We start from the raw sequence: 18953 nt of genomic DNA, 5'->3' as shown, positions 1-18953 counted from the left end.
CGTGTAACCACACCAGCCCAGGACCTCCACATCCAGCATGTTCACCTCCAAGATCGTCTGAGACCAGCCACTCGGACAGCTGCTGAAACAATCGGTTTGCATAACCAAAGAATTTCTGCACAAACTGTCAGAAACCGTCTCAGGGAAGCTCATCTGCATGCTCGTAGTCCTCATCGGGGTCTTGACCTGACTCCACTTCGTCGTCGTAACCGACTTGAGTGGGCAAATGCTCACATTCGCTGGCATTTGGCACGTTGGAGAGGTACGATACGATACGATACACTTTATTGTCCCCTCAGGGAAATTTGTCTTGGACTCATGCTAGGTGCCTTACAAGAAAAGAGAAAACAATACAGATAAAAACACAACCACATCCATAACAAATTAACATGACAGGAGTCAGGAGAAACACCATAAATATTGCATAATTCCAATTTTAAACATTATTGTTTAACAATTTAATAGACATGGGGACGAATGAATTTTTAAATCTATTCAGTCTACTCCGAGGAACTCTGTACCTTCTCCCAGAAGGAAGGAGAGTGTACTCTGCGTGAAGAACATGAACTGAATCCATCAGTATCCTCTCAGCTGCTTTCAAAACAGACTCTTCATAGAGTGAACTGAGGGACTGATATTGTTTCTTTCCGATTATCTTCATTGCATCATCAATTTGTCTGTTAAGTTTCGTTTTAAATTGTACAGAAAGATTGCCGTACCAGGCAGTCATGCCATACCTAACTAGACTCTCTAACACTGCCTGGTAAAACAACAACATAATTTTCTGATTGACTCCATACAAACGAAGTCTACGAAGGAAATAAAGTCTTTGATGGAATCGGGAGCACAAACTGTCCACATGTGCAGTCCAGCTGAAGGTATTGTCTATGTGCAGCCCCAAGTACTTGTATGAGTTGACCTGGTCAATGGGAATACCATGTATGACCACAGGAGTATGGTCCCCAACAGTCCTTGGATCCAGAATCATTTCCTTGGTTTTATTGACATTTAAAACCAAGTGGTTGTCATCACACCACTGCACAAAGTGTTTCACTTCAAGGAAGTACTTTGTTGGACTTGAATCTTTGTGCAGTAGGCTCAAAATAGCTGTATCATCAGAAAATTTAAAAACAAAGTTATTGCAGTAGTTATTTGTAAAGTTATTAGTATAAAGAGTGAAGAGAACAGGAGAACTGACACAGCCTTGTGGTACACCTGTATTTGATGATTTGAGTACCGAAAGAGCTTGATTAACTCTAACTTGTTGTAATCTATTAGTTAAAAAGGAATGATACCATCTGGCCCATTGTTGTGCCATACATCCAAGAACATCACCTCATGTTGCAGCAGGATAATGCACGGCCCCATGTTGCAAGGATCTGTACACAATTCTTGGAAGCTGAAAATGTCCCAGTTCTTGCATGGCCGGCATACTCACCGGACATGTCACCCATTGAGCATGTTGGGGATGCTCTGGACCGGCGTATACGACAGCGTGTACCAGTTCCTGCCAATATCCAGCAACTTCGCACAGCCATTGAAGAGGAGTGGACCAACATTCCACAGGCCACAATTGACAACCTGATCAACTCTATGCGAAGGAGATGTGTTGCACTGCATGAGGCAAATGGTGGTCACACCAGATACTGACTGGTATCCCCCCCAATCAAACAAAACTGCACCTTTCAGAGTGGCCTTTTATTGTGGGCAGTCTAAGGCACACCTGTGCACTAATCATGGTGTCTAATCAGCATCTTGATATGGCACACCTGTGAGGTGGGATGGATTATCTCAGCAAAGGAGAAGTGCTCACTATCACAGATTTAGACTGGTTTGTGAACAATATTTGAGGGAAATGGTGATATTGTGTATGTGGAAAAAGTTTTAGATCTTTGAGTTCATCTCATACAAAATGGGAGCAAAACCAAAAGTGTTGCGTTTATATTTTTGAGTGTAATTGATGTAAATAAAGTCCAAGACATATTCAGTGACTTGAAAATGTTCATGTTTCCATCCCCTGACTTGTCTAAAGAAAACTGTCAATAAAACTGATTATTTACAGGTTTTATCAAGTTTTAGAGATTTCCTTTCAGTTTGAGTAAGATTATTTTAGAAATTTTTATTCTTTATTTTTGTTTTTCTTGTATTTAAAATGTCATAAACAAATTAAAGTGTTCCAATACTTTTGGAGGGCACAGTATCCTAACCTCATGATGAGTGTAAAATGAGTGTGGTATTATTACTGTTTTGTTTAAGAAGGTTTAATTTTCACTGTTGCTGCACTTTGTGTCAAATCATAGTCATATCGTATGTCATATTGATATGAAAATTCAGTAAGGTATATCTTCTATTATACATTCCAAATCTAAGCTGGAACACTACTAGTGTTTACTAAGGTACACAGAAATAACTCCTTAAGCCCTAGAGCCTGTTTCATTAAACTCACATACCCACACATTATGATTTATTTCTCAGCTTGTACAAGGTCAAAAATGCAAAAGTTTGGATCAGCTAAAAGACAGGTCCTAGGGGATGTTGTGGATGCAAAAAAATTGACAGTAAATAATACTTAGGAGTAAATAAGGTTTTTTTCCCCCAAAAAATGAATTCTGATTTATGTCTTTATTTGCTTGGCGTTTCAGCTGTGGTTAGTTGATATGTGACTGAAGTGGATACTTTTGTAGAGGAGACTTCACTTGACATTTTGATGTATAATAAGTGTATGTTGGTGTCAGCATTGGTTAGTTATGAGTGTTCAAATGTTCCAAAACAGGGAAAGTCCCCAAATTTGGGGACTCTAGGATTTAAGAGGTTAAGAAAAAAAAAAAGAGAGAGAAAGAGTGGAGCCACTGAGGTGCCTGGTCTTGAGAACTAGGGATGGTAGGTTGAAAATCTTTTTTATCCCATGGGAACTCTCCCTACCCACCTAAGCGGCTCAAGAATATGGACAGCATGTATATAAGTGACATTTACATGACAATTTATATGACAATATTGAGATATGATAATTTGTCCATATTGTACAGCCCTACTGTCAACTAGCTGAAAACTCTGAATATTAATTTACATCTACATTAAAAAGTGGCAGGGGGCAGTGGCAAGAAGCTGAAAGGCAAAATAAGGAAAATGCTTAAAAAGGTGGGGGGTTGCCATGCTAATACTCCCCTGAAGCATTTACTCCAAATAAAGTCTGAAGGACCTAAAGGACATGGTGAGATGCTGACGAGCTTTGCTCATTCATGTCCGTGACATATACATATGAGATAAACCATTGTAAAATGATGATTATATTTTGCCCGCATGCTGAAATCGGCCCCCATCAATTTTATTTTGGTGAATTCATAGGCTGCTCTCCAGCTGGTGCTCAGGATGTGTGCTTTTTAATGATACTATGCCGTTTGTGCCTGTGGGGTTTTCCAGCTGACTGACATCAGCAGTTGGGCTGCAAACTCACATGGTGTGATTTAGGAACTTATTATGGACAGTAATTTGTAAGCATACATTTTACATGTAAATTTGAATAAAGTCACTGTTTTATACCACAAATGTTTTGATAGGTTTTAATCTCTTCGATTGATGTACACACTTGTATAAAGTTCCAATATATTTCAGAGGTCATTGCTTCAAGTGATAAAGATACTTGAAGAATAGTTTTAGTAAGTTCAGTGATATCTGTCCAATGCTGTGGCATTTATAGTAAGTAGATGTGCTACAGCACGAGGCAGGTATCACTGAAAGAAGGTCCACACAGACAGATTCTGTTATTACAGTCAGGCTTCCACAAACCCCAACATAGTTTCAGAGTTTTTTCTTTGCCTGTTCTCATCCCTGCATTTATAATCCTGACCAAATAACCCTCCGTTATGAACTTATAGAATTACACACATTTTTTTACAATGTATCGGTGACACAAAGTTTATTTGTTTTGAATGCCAATAACTGCTGGTAATCTCATTCACATAAAATCTTTGGAAGATTGCCTTGCATCAGTAAGAAGTTGGATGTCTAGAAACTTCCTACTTTTAAATTCTGAAAAGACTGAAGTTTTGGTTCTTGGTCCAGCGAGGTATCGGCATCAATTTGATCAGCTAGCAATTAGCTTAGGTTTGTGTGTTATACATCATACGGATAAAGTGAGGAACCTTGGGGTAATTTTTGATCCTACGTTGTCCTTTGACCTCCACATTAGAGCCATTATGAGGACTGCTTTCTTCCATTTGCGAAATATAGTGAAGATTCGTCCCATCCTGTCTATGGCTGATGCTGAGACTTTTGATTCATGCATTTATCTCTTCTAGATTGGACTACTGCAATGTTCTGTTTTTTGGTTTACCGCAGTCTAGCATTAGGGCTCTTCAACTGGTTCAAAACGCTGCTGCCAGACTTTTGACACGAAGCAGCAAGTTTGACCACATTACGCCCGTTTTGGCGTCTCATCACTGGCTTCCAGTTGCTGCAAGATCGGATTTTAAAGTACTGTTATTAGTTTATAAAATTGTTCATGGACTTGCACCTCCCTATCTGGCTGACCTGGTAAGCCCCTATGTACCAGCTCGGGCCCTGCATTCTCAGGGTGAATAAAAAGTCTGCCAGTCACAGAGCTTTCTCCTACCGTGGCCCAGCTCTGTGGAACGATCTCCCAGCACACATACGGCAGTCGGATACTGTGGAGACGTTTAAATCACGTTTAAAGACTCATTTGTTTTCCTTGTTTTATCATTAGTGTTATGTGTTTTTATTCTTGTATTCTTTTATGGTTTTCTTTTTATTGTGTTTTTAAATTTTTAATTCAGTTTTTTTGTGTTTTTATTATGTTGTGTGAAGTGCCTTGAGACGATTTCGTGAATTGGTGCTATATAAATTAATAAATTTGATTTGAAACATTTCTCAACACACCCCCCCCCCCCCCGTCTTTCAGTCCACCTGCTCCGTCAGACAGCTGCAGAAAAAACTCAGGAGAAAGAAGTGAAGGGTCAATGTGTATATCTGCTCAAAACATGAGGCAGTAGTGATTTTTGGTACAGGCAAACCAGGCAGCAGCCCAGGGCGGCAGTTTTTAATGACACATTGGGGGGGGCAGCACTCTAAAAAAAAAAATATATATATATATATATATATATCTGCACTGCAAAGTGATTATCATATCACTGTGAGGATCTGTCAATTCAGTGCTCCCTGCAGCTGCTGGCGCTCCTTCTTGCTGAGGTGCACAGAACAGAAGCAGTGTGCAAGAGGTTCAGTGGTTGCCTCCTGTGTTGTCCCCGGGGACAGGCACTGTCCTCCTCGTGTGCTCTGCTCTGCTTTGGCTACAGACAGCAGCATCCTGCTCCACTCAGCAGGATGCTGCTGTCTGGCTCCACAGCACCTCCTCTGGCAGGGCAAAGTCCACTGAGGATGCAGCACAGAACCAGAACTCTGGACTGCATTTTTCTGCAGATCATCTAACGCCAACACGAAGGAAGAACGAAAATGGACAGACAGGGTGTAAGAACGGGTTTGAATCTCACCGGAGAGGACAAACTGCCCACTCATGGAAACAGTTTGCAGAAAGGACAGGCTGCCTATTTGCAACTTGAGCTACGATCACATTACGAGCTGAAGTGACTTGAATCTGACCTTTTTTGTGTGCCTGCATGTGATGCAGTGTACACTTTAACAAATTACAAGATATATGTACTGAATCTTGTTTTGTGAACCCTCGGCACATAACCTGGTTGTTCAACAAAATATACATTTTATTTAATAAAATCTACAATTAATTAGATTGTATTTTACAGTATATTCTGTTTAATATTTAAATAAAGTACAGTGAGGAAAATAAGTATTTGAACATCCTGCGATTTTGCAAGTTCTCCCACTTAGAAATCATGGAGGGATCTGAAATTTTCATCTTAGGTGCATGTCCACTGTGAGAGATATAATCTAAAAAAAAAAATCCAGAAATCACAATGTATGATTTTCTTAATAATTTATTTGTATGTTACTGCTGCAAATAAGTATTTGAACACCTGTGAAAATCAATGTTAATATTTGGTACAGTAGCCTTTGTTTGCAATTACAGAGGTCAAACGTTTCCTGTAGTTTTTCACCAGGTTTTCACACACTGCAGCAGGGATTTTGGTCCACTCCTCCATACAGATCTTCTCTAGATCTTTCAGGTCTGGCGACTGGCCAGGCCACTCCAGCACCTTGAAATGCTTCTTACGGAGCCCCTCCTTAGTTGCCCTGGCTGTGTGTTTGGGGTCATTGTCATGCTGGAAGACCCAGCCATGACCCATCTTCAATGCTCTTACTGAGGGAAGGAGGTTGTTTGCCAAAATCTCTCAATACATGACCCCATCCATCCTCCCTTCAATACGGTGCAGTCGTCCTGTCCCCTTTGCAGAAGACCACCCCCAGAGTATGATGTTTCCACCCCCATGCTTCACGGTTGGGATGGTTTTCTTGGGGTTGTTCTCATCCTCAAAACACGGTAAGTGGAGTTGATTCCAAAAAGTTCTATTCTGGTCTCATCTGACCACATGACCTTCTCCCATGCCTCCTCTGGATCATCCAGATGGTCACTGGTGAACTTCAAACGGGCCTGGACATGTGCTGGCTTGAGCAGGGGGACCTTGCTGCCCTGCAGGATTTTAAACCATGACAGCATCATGTGTTACTAATGTAATCTTTGTGACTGTGGTCCCAGCTCTCTTCAGGTCATTGACCAGGTCCTCCTGTGTAGTTCTGAGCTTTCTCAGAATCATCCTTACCCCACAAAGTGAGATCTTGCATGGAATCCCAGACCGAGGGAGATTGACAGTCATCTTGTGTTTCTTCCACTTTCTAATAAATAATCATAACAGTTGTTGTCTTCTACCAAGCTGCTTGCCTGTTGTCCTGTAGTCCATCCCAGCCTTGTGCAGGTCTACAGTTTTGTCCCTTGTTACGTGCCACAGTCTACGGCACTGGCAACACAACTGACAGATACAAAAAAAAAAGGAAAAGAAGGCGCGAGTGGAAGGTGCTCAAAAAAGTATAACACTTTATTATTAACAAAACATAAAAGAAAAGAAAATACGACAAAAACTTAAAAACATGCTGCAGCAAAAGGAAAACCCAGACGGTCCGGGGCATGTGGCACGCTGGACTTTTATACTCCCAGGTGGGCATCAGCTGGCAGGTGCTGCTGATCAGCTGGGCGGATCTGAGACGTGGAGGCAAGGCAAAATCAACATGCGTAACACCTCCCCCCATAAAAGCCGAGCCTACACTCTCCAAAATAAAAGTTACAATAACACCCTGTCTTAAGGCCTCAACCATGCCAAAAGGATATAGAAACCCACCACCACTCACAACAAAGTGGTGATGGTGGTCTTCAGCCTCGTGATAGAGCATCAGCTACGATGTTATCCTTCCCCTTCTTGTGTACGATGCGCAGGTTGTAGCTCTGAGCCAGGAGGGCCCACCGCATCAGCCGTTGGTTCTGATTGTACATCTGGGCTAAAAAACAAGAGGGTTGTGGTCTGTTGACACAGAAACTGGAACATTAGTAGAACCAACATAGACATTAAAATGCTGAAGGGCTAAGAGCATAGCCAATGTCTCCTTTTCAATTGTTGAATAATGGAGCTGGTGCTTTTTAAATTTGGTAGAAAAGTATGAGACTGGATGAGGAACTCCAGCCTCATCCTCCTGTACAAGCACGGCACCAGCACCAATGGCACTAGCATCAACTTCCAAACTGAAAGGTTTAGAGCAGTCTGGGGCTAAAAGAACAGGGGCACTACACAAGAGTGACTTAGCTGCCAGAAAAGCCTTTTCACATTCTGCTGTCCAAGCGAATGGTACGGACGGGCTACAAAGAGCAGTGAGAGGGGCAATTAGCACAGAGAAATTTTTGCAGAAACACCGGTAATAACCGACAAGGCCCAAAAACCGGCGCAACTCCTGGCGAGTAGTAGGAGTTGTGTAGGAAAGTATAGCTTCAACTTTTGCATTTACAGGCCGTACCTGTCCATGACCAACTATTTTCCCAAGATAAGACACAGTAGCCCTGCCAAAATCACATTTGGCCAGGTTTAGCGTCAAGTTAGCTTGAGAGAAATGCTCAAAAACCTCATATAGGGTACGAATGTGCTCGGCCCAAGTAACTGAATAGACAACAATATCATCCAAATACACGTTGCAATGAGCTACATCACTTAACACTAGGTACATAAGCCGCTGGAAAGTAGCTGGTGCATTTCGCATGCCAAACGCCATTACTGTATACTGCAAGAAATGATCAGGCATCACAAAGGCAGAGATCTCAGAGGATCTAGCTGTAAGTGGAACTTGCCAGTAGCCTTTTAACAAATCTAACTTTGTGATGTGTACTGCAGGACCAATACTGTCTATACAGTCCTCCATACGGGGTAGGGGAAAAGAATCTGGTACCGTGACTGCATTAACTTTCCGAAAATCCATACAAAAGCGTGGAGTCCCATCGGACTTTGGAGCAAGGAGGCAAGGAGAACTCCAAGGGCTACAACTGGGTTTTGCAAGGCCATTGTCCAAAAGATATTGGACCTCCTTCTTTATGGCCTCACGTTTCATCAGAGGGCAATGATATGCATGCTGTTTGATAGGAACAGTGGAACCAACATCTATGTCATGCTCAAGTACAGTAGTGCGAGAAGGAATGTCACCAAATAAAGAAGGGGAGGACTGTAACAGAGCCAAAATATCACAAAACTGATCCTCACTGAGATATGACAGATTGACACCTAAACTGGACATAAACTCAGAGTTGGACAGCCGACCACATTGCTGGGCCACACTAGGCTCTTCCAAGTCTCCCTCAAGCGGCACATCTGAAAACATAGGAGAAACGTAAGGCACAGCCAGTAAGGACAGTGCTGGTTTCTCATCTCGCACATAAAAAGGCTTTAACATATTTACATGACAGACGGGTTTTTCTCCTCCTCTCAGGAGTAAGAACGAGATAATTCGTATCTGATACCTTTTGTCAATGACATAAGGTCCTGCAAAACGAGCTGAGAGAGCAGAACCAAACGTAGGAAGCAACACCAACACTTTATCACCAGGCTGGAAACGTTGAACCACAGCCTTTTTATCAAAACACTCCTTCATATCAGCTTGAGAAGAAGAAAGAGCTTCTTTAGCTAGTTTAGCGGCCCGCTGTAACCGTTCCTTAGTCTTCAAGACAAATTCTGACACGTCCCCCTTTGGTATTTTCCCAGACAAAAATTTTTCCTTAAGCATTTTCAAGGGGCCACGAAGGTTATGACCAAACACAAGCTCAGCTGGGCTGAAACCAGTGGATTCTTGAGTGGCATCCCTAATAGCGAACAACATGAAGGGAAAGCCCTCATCCCAATCTTTGCCAGTCTCAAAACAAAACTTACTCAACATAGACTTGAGAGTTTGGTGCCATCTTTCTAGTGCACCTTGTGACTCTGGATGGCAAGCACTAGAGACAGAGTGGATTACACCAAATGACTGTAATGTCTCCCCAAATGCTTGAGACAAGAAGTTTGTTCCTTGGTCAGTCTGAACAATCTTTGGGAGACCAAATGTAGTAAAAAATTTAATAAGTGTTTTTACGATAGAGGAAGCAGTGATTCTTTGTAGAGGAACAGCTTCAGGAAAACGAGTGGTAACACACATCATAGTCAACAGAAATTGGTTACCAGATTTGGTTTTCGGTAAGGGGCCAACACAATCCACAATTACATGCTCAAAAGGCTCACCGACAGCAGGCACAGGGCGAAGTGGTGCCGGCGGTACCACCTGGTTTGGTTTTCCCACAATCTGGCAGGTACTACAGGATTTACAAAAACGAGCCACATCAGTTTTCAGACCGGGTCAAAAGAAATGCCGTAGAACACGATTATAAGTTTTAGTCACACCAAGATGACCAGACCACCAATGTTCATGGGCTAGAGTTAGCACATGAGGTCGATACCACTTAGGAACCACAATCTGGAACACTACACACCAACCCTTGGAATCAGCACTGGTCTCTGACCAAGGAACCCACTTGTGCATCAACACTCCCTGGTCCAGGAAGTAGTGGTTGTTATCAGTTGGGCTCTTTAAAACAGAAAAACATTTCAGTAAAGTAGAATCAGCTTTTTGAGCTTTTTGAGCTTCAATAAGAGCTTCACATGTTAGTGGAGGAGACATAAGCGAGCCTGTCTGGAACTCCCCAATGTCCACATTAATCTTTGTGTCCTTCTCATCTCGGCCAGAAGATGGCGCACCCTCCCCATACAAAACAGGGGCGAGCACAGAGTCGCCTAAATCAACATCACCTTCCGGTGTTCTCTTTGCCTGGGCTCGTGTCAAGACGCACGCTGGAAACACACCAGGGTAATTTGTGGCCAACTCATCCTTTTCAGATCCTGGAATAGGCTGACTGACAACTTCAGGAGCCGGGTAGACTTTGTCATGATGTCATTTCCCATGATAAAATCTACTCTGTCAATGGGAAATTGGTCACGAACAGCCACTGAAAATACGCCACTAACCAACTTAGACTCAAGATAGACATTATGCAGTGGAGCTGGGACGTAAGTTAAACCAATGCCCTTCACTACAATGCTTGAGTGACAGTCAGTGTTTGAGCCGAGAGGCAACACCCCAGAAAGGATAAAAGACTGAGACCCCGACCACCCGTGTCCTGCAAGACCTTAACAGGGCGCTTCGCCTCTCCTGGTACCGAAACAAACACCTCAAAAATAAAAGGCTTAAAACACTTGTCAGGAGTGACAACTGCCGTGCAAACGGACCGAATTACAGCTAGAGGCACAGTTTTAATTAAACCCACACCTTTAGGTTTTGGCACAAGTTGTTTCCGTTTTAGGACATCACAATCAGCTACAAGGTGACCAATTTTATGGCAATAAAAACACTGCCTTTGCTTTTCAGGCCTGGCACTGGCCGAGAAATTAGTCTGTGGCGATTTGTCAATTGGTTTAGAAACAGAATCGCGTGTAAAAGTTGCTTTGTGCATAAGCGCAAACTCATCTGCCAAAACCGCAGCCTGCTGGAGCGTAGTTACTTTCTGTTCATTAAGATAAATAGTAATACGCTCAGGCAAAGAGTTTTTAAAGTCTTCAATCAAAAGCAACTCACGCAATAATGCATAAGTGGTCACTTTACTGGCGGAACACCACCTGTCAAATAACAAGCTCTTTTCACGGGCAAAATCCACAAAACTTTGGGTAGAAGATTTCCTTAGCCCCCTAAAACGCTGTCGGTACGCCTCTGGGACCAACTCGTATGCGCGAAGAATAACGCCCTTCAGTTTGTCATAATTTAGGCTATGTCAAACAGACAATGACGCACACGCCTCTAATGCTTTACCGTTCAGTTTGCATTGCAGTAAAATAGCCCACACATCCCACGGCCAGTGTAAGGCGACCGCAATGCACTCAAAAGCACCAAAATACAACTCTACCTCACCGTTGCGGAAAACTGGAACAAGCTGAATGTTTTTAGTGACATCAAACGCATCACGCGGACTGACTGTGGGAGGTTCCGTAACCGAACCCCGGACCTGCAGCTCCAGCTGCTGCATTTTAAAAACTGACTCTGCTTCCAACTTTCTCAACTCCACTTCTCTAGTGGTGGCAGCTTCTACCTCAATGCGCTTCAACTCTAGTTCACGTCTGAGCTGAAACTCACATTCTTTTTCCTCTCTTTCACTTTTAAGATGCGCCACGCGCACGTCCACACGCACATCACGGGCAGAGGTTTCCGCACCCCCTTGTCCTTCACCTCAGACACACCTGCGCCTGAGCTCACCTGCAGCAGCGGTGCGCTCTCCTGACCGAGACGCACCGGGGACGCCACTGCTCCCCCCGCAATCACTTCAACACCCACGAAATCATCACACTCCGACAAAACAAAAACACCTCTGCTCACCAACACAGGCAGCACAGCTTCCCTCACCTCACTCACACGCAAACCAGAGGAGACGGGAACGTCATAATGCTGGGCAATTTCAAATAAATCACACTTTCTACAGGAGTTAAACACAGAAATTGACGGTTGTGCCACAAACTCCTCCAAGTTAAACGTAGCCATCACTCACCAAACCACAAAGCCGTCTTCTTCTTCTTCTTTTTATTTCCGGCAGACTAGGCACGGCTAGTGCATTGCTGCCCCCCACTTGTCAGAAACTGCACCTAGAACACGCCCTATACTTTATTGTAACACCCTGTGCTCCTCAGAAAATTTATGACTGCCATTGCCCTCTCTTTAGGGGAAGCTCCTTGACCTAGAATGGTCCTTAGGGAAAAGGTGTTAATTCCCAAAGATGAAAGCACACAGAACATCTTTTCCTTGCTCTGCATACGCAGAACAATGCAAAATAAAATGATACACCGTTTCAGGGACATCACAAAATTCACAAAGACCATCTTTGTGTTTTCCAATGAGGAACAGTCCACTAGCCAACCCACAATGGCCCAGCCGGAGATGAGTCAGCTTGACATCATCCTGCCGAGAGAGGCCAGATCTTATAATGGTGCCAGTAACTGAAGGAACAATATCATAAGACTTTCTTCCCCTAATTTCAGCATCCCACATTTGCTGCCACAGCTTTCCTATGGCATCCATAACAAAAGAGCGACACTCAGTTCTCCCAAAAGGCACTTTAAAATGAACGCTCACTTCTTTCAAGCTTGCTTTAGCGAGGCCATCTGCAATTTCATTGCCTTCAACTCCAACATGAGCTGTTACCCACAGAAAAGCCACATCAAAACCCACTACCTCTAACCTGTATATCGTAATCAAAATTTCATCAATAATGTCTGGTCAAGCTTTACAACCCTCACCTCCTTCCAGGGCCATCAGAGATGACAAGGAGTCAGTGCAAATCACTGCACTCTTGACTCCACTTTCCTCAAGCCACCACAATGCCCACAAAATTGCAGTTAATTCAGCCGAGAAGATAGACAGGCCGTCCAGAAGGCGGTGACTCTGTCGGAGGTCAAGATGGGGTACGTAAAACCCCCACAAAGCCGTCTCCAAACAAGCCACAGCTAATCACAACACAGCTGATCCTACTCACAGCCGATTACACACACAGCCGACTCACAAAACGCTGCGCACAAAACCACGAAGTCATCCAATCACGCCAATTACACGCACCAGTGCTCCACTCACACGGGGCCACAAAAGACAAAAACAGCTCACTATAACCACTCGGCAGCCCACACAATTATAAAAGAATCCCAGAACCCCAGAAAAAGGAAAAAAAAAAACCTAATCTATCTTCTGGAGCTTGCCGGCCTTGAGGCCACTGTGAAGCCCCCGCCAGTGAATACACACCACCCAGAATTTGCCCCAAAAATAACAAACTAAAACAAAAAACGGGCACCAGATGGAATGGTGAACAAAAATCCACCAAGCTGGACACCCCCTAATCTAAACTGGGATTCACAACAAAAACAAAGCCACAAAAGCACAAAAACGCCCACACACACACACACACACACAAACAGAAAAATGCCGTACATCACCACAGAAATCAGCCCCCGATCCGGTCCAACCTGGTGGCAATCCCGGACGAGCCCCCAAATCTGTTACGTGCCACAGTCTAGGGCACTGGCAACGCAACTGACAGATACAAAAAAAAGGAAAAGAAGGCGTGAGTGGAAGGTGCTCAAAAAAGTATAACACTTTATTATTAACAAAACATAACAAAAGAAAAGAAAATACGACAAAGTTAAAAACATGCTGCAGCAAAAGGAAAACCCAGACGCTCCGGGGCATGTGGCACGCTGGACTTTTATACTCCCAGGTGGGCATCAGCTGGCAGGTGCTGCTGATCAGCTGGGCGGATCTGAGATGTGGAGGCAAGGCAAAATCAATATGCGTAACATCCCTGGTGTCCTTAGACAGCTCTTTGGTCTTGGCTATGGTGGACAGGTTGGAGTGTGATTGATTGAGTGTGTGAACAGATGTCTTTTATACAGGTAACAAGTTCAAACAGGTGCAATTAATACAGGTAAAGAGTGCAGAATAAGAGGGCTTCTTAAAGAAAAATTAACAGGTCTGTGAGAGACAGAATTCTTGCTGGTTGGTAGGTGTTCAAATACTTATTTGCAGCAGTAACATACAAATAAATTATTAAAAGTAAGGTTTCTTTTCATGGGGCCCAAAATCCTTGTCGGTGCCCCTGGTGAACACACAGAAATGATTTTGTGATGCGCCCAAAATGTTACTATGAGCGCACAACTCAGTTTACACAGTTTCATTTAGTTCCCACATCTGATGAGTTAGTGGGCGGGACCAAGTCAAGCTTGATTGATACATTATTGTGTTTATGTGGATAACAAACAGAAATGTGTTTTTTTGAGCACTGAACCAAACAGGATCCAGAATCCTTTGAGAAGAAAGTCTGAAAACATTCGTCTTAATTTTCTTGTTTTCAAATTCAAAGTGATTGTTACAGAGTAAACTGCCAACCTCCCATTTGCATCATGTACATTTTGAAATGCTGTACGATTGGATGAACCAGGAGGATGTAGGCGTGGCCACTTTCCAATTAGCATTTTTTAAAATAAACCAGTAACGAGCAAACTCTCACACATTTTGATGAGTGATTAACAGGTGAGGAACTTACCTCACAGCGCCAGAGGTCTCGTGTCAAGCTGTCGTCATCACCACAGACCCAAGAATGTCCAGAAGTGGATGTTAATGCAAGTGCCCAAGCGTGTCCTCGTGCAGGCGGAACGCGAGTGTGTCCTCGTCCAGGCGGAACGCGAGTGTGTCCTCGTCCAGGCGGAACACGAGCGTGGTCACTGATGTTCCCTCAAAATGTATTAGTGATGATGAAGAAAAGAAAAAAATTTTAAACACATTCAGCATTTTAATAAAGACTCGGTACAACCTGCTCCGAATCTGCAGGCTGCTGGAAATGTCAATCATCAAGGAGGCGTGGCCTTGGTGGGCGTGACTGTGAGGCAGCAAGAAGCCAACATTCAAAGAGCAAAAAGTCAAAGACATGGAAGCCCAGTCCTGCCACAAAGAACTACTACAACTACAAGAAAAAAATCTAAAGAAATTTCAAACATTACAGGCACCAAGTTTACATGAAAAAAAATTATGAAGCAATAAGAAAAAAATCTGAATTATAGATCAGCCCAAAGCAGTTTAGATAATTCTGAGATATTTGATAGACTTTTTTATATATATATATATATATATATATATACACACAGGTCAAAAAATCTGCTGCAGTTTGTAGTCAAAGAAAATTACAGAAAAAATGTGGTAAAAGTCAAATGCTTTTAATTAAATTGTGTGAGTGAAACATGACAAAATAAATTTATGAGAGGAAACTCGTGGCTACAGAATCTGTTGAGACAAAAAAAGTGAAACAAAACTGAAACTTTTCTGTCAGGATTGAGCTTCCATATTCCAGACAATCAGAAATCAATAAATCTAATTAAATGATCCAGAACTAAAGAGTGAAATGTAATGACAACAACAAAAGACGCTCCGCTTCAGGCCCCCAAACCAAGAGTCACTGTGGGGGAGGACGGGGTCAGAGTTCAGGTAGGGTGTCAGGAGGTGACTGATGGACCAATCAGGTAATTACAGCAAACTAAAGTCTGACCTTTGACCTTGAGCAGCCCTGGTATTGTGCTCACAAGCTTTAGACAAGGGAGAGTGAGACAGACAGAGAGAGGAGAGACACAGAGAGACAGACAGAGAGCGAGAGAGAGACAGACAGAGAGGACAGAGAGACAGAAGGGAGAGACGGACAAGGAGGAGAGAGACAGAAAGGAGAGACAGAGACAGACAGAGAGAGGAGAGACAGCCAGAGAGGAGTGACACTGAGACAGACAGAGAGGACAGACAGTGAGACAGACAGGGAGGACAGACAGAGAGGAGAGACACTAAGAGAGACAGAGGGGAGAGACGGACAGAGAGGACAGACAGACAGAGAGGAGAGAGTGAGACAGGCAGGGAGGAGAGACAGACAGAGAGGACAGACAGAGGGGAGAGACGGAGGGGAGAGACATTGAGACAGGCAGAGAGAGGAGCCAGTGAGATGGACAAGGAGGAGAGACAGAGAGGAGAGGCAGAGAGACGGACAAGGATGAGAGACAGACAGAGGAGAGACACTGAGACAGACAGGGAGGACAGACAGTGAGACAGACAAGGAGGAGACAGAGAGACAGACAGAGAGGAGAGACCGTGAGACAGACAAGGAGGAGAGACAGTGAGACAGACAGAGAGGAGAGACAGTGAGACAGACAGAGAGGAGACAGAGAGACAGACAAGGAGGAGAGACAGAGAGACAGACAGAGAGGAGAGACAGTGAAACAGACAAGGAGGAGAGACACTGAGGCAGACAGGGAGGAGAGACAGAGTGGAGAGACAGACAGAGAGGAGAGACAGAGTGGAGAGAGACAGAGAGGAGAGACACTGAGACAGACAGAGGGGAGAGACAGTGAGATGGACAGGGAGGAGAGACACAGACAAAGGGGAGAGACAGTGACACAGACAGGGAGGAGAGACAGTGAGAAAGACAGAGAGACAAACAGAGAGGAGAGTCAATGAGGCAGACAGAAAGGAGAGACGGACAGAGAGAGACAGAGACAGAGAGAGAGGCACTGAGTGTGGGTGAGATCAGGAAATGAGGCAAAACCCATCAGTGAACCCTAATCAAGTTTTGGGTCCTGATTCTGACCCCTGATCAGGTTTTGGGTCTTGAGTCTAAACTCTGATCAGGTTTTGGGTATTGAGTGTGACCCCTGAACGGGTTTTGGGTGCTGATTCTCACCCCTGATCAGGTTTTGGGTCCTGATTCTGAACAGTGACCATTTCTTTTTACATTTTCAAATAAAAAAAATTCTGACCAGAGAAAAATAAAATCAGTCAACAAACTGATTGTGTCTCTCACACACGGGGCAGCATATGGTACAGTATGGCTATTTCCTGGGTGGGTGTGACCTCTGACATCCTGATGGACGGCTCAGTCATCACGGAAACAGACAGTGGCTGATGGAGCACAGTGTGGACGGCCGAGCATTAGTCCAGCAGCGTGCCTTGCTCCTGGGCTCGGGTCAGGCTGTCCTTGCGGTGCAGGTGGTGCACACCCATCCTCTTCAGGCTTTTCTGGGGTCGCTGTGTGCCAGAGGAGGTGGGATCAAAGTCTAAGAGGTGGGGCGAGATGATGGGTAGGTCCCTTGGAAGTTCATCCTTCTCCTCGGCCGAGCTCTCTGCCGCCTCATTCCTGTGACAGTCCGCAGGACCAGTTGCCATAGTAACAGCAGTGTCCCCGCTGCCGCAGTCGTCATCCAGGTTCATCAGCAGCCTGTCAGCGTCCTCCTCGTCCCTGCTGTAGGGCCCCCGTCTACCGAGGTGCATCTCTGTGTCGGTGTCTGTGTCTAGGCTGGAGCCGTGGCTCGGTGTCCAGCTCTGCGCAGACGAACCCTCCTCCCCGTCAGAGTACGCTGCCCGGTGGTGATCGGAGGACAAGGAGGCCCCGCCCCCCACCGGCTTGCACCTCCTCTGCAGCTCCTGGGCCGTCTGGTTGTTGAAGGAGGTGCGGTGAACCAGGGAGGTTTCACACGATGGAGCCATCTTCTCCACAAACATCCGCTGCCAGTTGGCAAGTAGGTCTTCCTCTGAGCTGCCAGAGCTCGCCAGTATGCTGGGTGCCTGAGGGGGGTGGGGCCACAAGAGTTAGGCATTTAGTAGAAACACCATCCATCTATCCATTTTCTTCCGCTTCATCCAGAGTCGAGTCGTGGGGGCAACAGCTCAGGCAAAACCGCCCAGACCTCACGATCCACACACACCTCCCCCAGCTCCTCCGGGGGAACCCCGAGGCATTCCCAAGCCAGCTGAGAGACGTAGTCCCTCCAGCGTGTCCTGGGTCTTCCCCGGGGCCTCCTCCCGATGGGACGTGCTCGGGACACCTCTCCAGCGAGGCGTCCAGCGGGCATCCGAAAAAGATGCCTGAGTCACCTCAGCTGGCTGCTTTGACGTGGAGGAGCAGCGGCTCGACTCCGAGCTCCTCCCGAGTGACAGAGCTCCTCACCCTATCTGTAAGGGAGCACCCAGCCACCCTGCGGAGGAAACTCATCTCGGCCGCTTGTACTCGCGATCTTGTTCTTTCGGTCATGAGCCAAATCTCATGACCATAGGTGAGGGTCGGAACGTAGATCGATCGGTAAATCGAGAGCTTTGCCCCCCTGCTCAGCTCTCTCTTCACCACGATGGCCCGATACAGCGACTGCATCACTGCAGATACTGCACCGATCCGTCTGTCGATCTCACGCTCCATCCGTCCCTCTCTTGTGAACAAGATCCCGAGATACTTAAACTCCTCCACCGGAGGCAAGGACAAGTAGTAGAAACACACAGCTGAGAAAAACAAAAACATTTCAGATCCAGACCTGAGGTGGGCGGGGCTCTGACTTACCTGAGGTGGGCTGCTGAATGGACTGGACTGGCTGGACTGCGTCCCAGTGATGGCGTCATAGTGGGACAGTGGTGTACGCTGGCTGATGCCTCCTGAGGAGGAAGACGGAGCAGGGCTTCCAGGTGCGAGGGACTCGTCATCGTTCTGTACCAGGCTGAGTGAGATGGCCTGCCGCGTGGCATAGGTGCAGTTAGGCAGTGGACTGTTCTTAGGAATCTTGACTTTATCATCAGAGGAGAACTCAATGACCTTGCGACCGGGGTAGAGGGGGTGGGGGGGTGGTGGCGGTGGGTAGGGGTTTAGCTTGTCAAAGGATGGTGCACCACTCATTTCTTTCCCTCCCTGCTGAGCGTCCAGGCTGCTCTGGGTGTGACAGGAGCCATTCGTCTGTGCTGCTTCTTGTGTGCTGTTGGTCTTGCCCCGCCCCTCAGTGGCCACAGGACTCGTCATGTCCACATGTATGAAGACGTCCTCTGCAACAGGATGGCCACAGCTGCTGGATTGGGCTGAGTTGAGG

The 18953-nt window shown here is 45.3% G+C and overlaps 1 protein-coding gene across 2 annotated transcripts in view; it reads right to left on the bottom strand.

The window, feature by feature from the left end:
• Nucleotides 1-16913: 16913 nt before the first annotated feature.
• tjap1 (tight junction associated protein 1 (peripheral)) overlaps nucleotides 16914-18953 on the bottom strand; it is a 76689-nt gene continuing 74649 nt past the window's right edge. For both annotated transcript variants that reach the window (XM_034184606.1, XM_034184607.1), the window contains 2 exons: nucleotides 18437-18953; nucleotides 16914-17670 (listed from right to left, as the gene is read on the bottom strand). The exon at nucleotides 18437-18953 is cut by the window's right edge and continues 170 nt beyond it. In XM_034184606.1, coding sequence (XP_034040497.1) covers nucleotides 17038-17670; nucleotides 18437-18953 — 1150 coding nt within the window. In that variant the 3' untranslated portion in view covers nucleotides 16914-17037. The remainder of the gene's footprint in view (nucleotides 17671-18436) is intronic.

This window comes from Thalassophryne amazonica, chromosome 13 (genome assembly GCF_902500255.1).
Source record: "Thalassophryne amazonica chromosome 13, fThaAma1.1, whole genome shotgun sequence".
NCBI classification, from domain to species: Eukaryota; Metazoa; Chordata; class Actinopteri; order Batrachoidiformes; family Batrachoididae; genus Thalassophryne; species Thalassophryne amazonica.
Note: the sequence above shows the minus strand (reverse complement) of the source record. Positions and strands in the feature narration are given on the sequence as shown.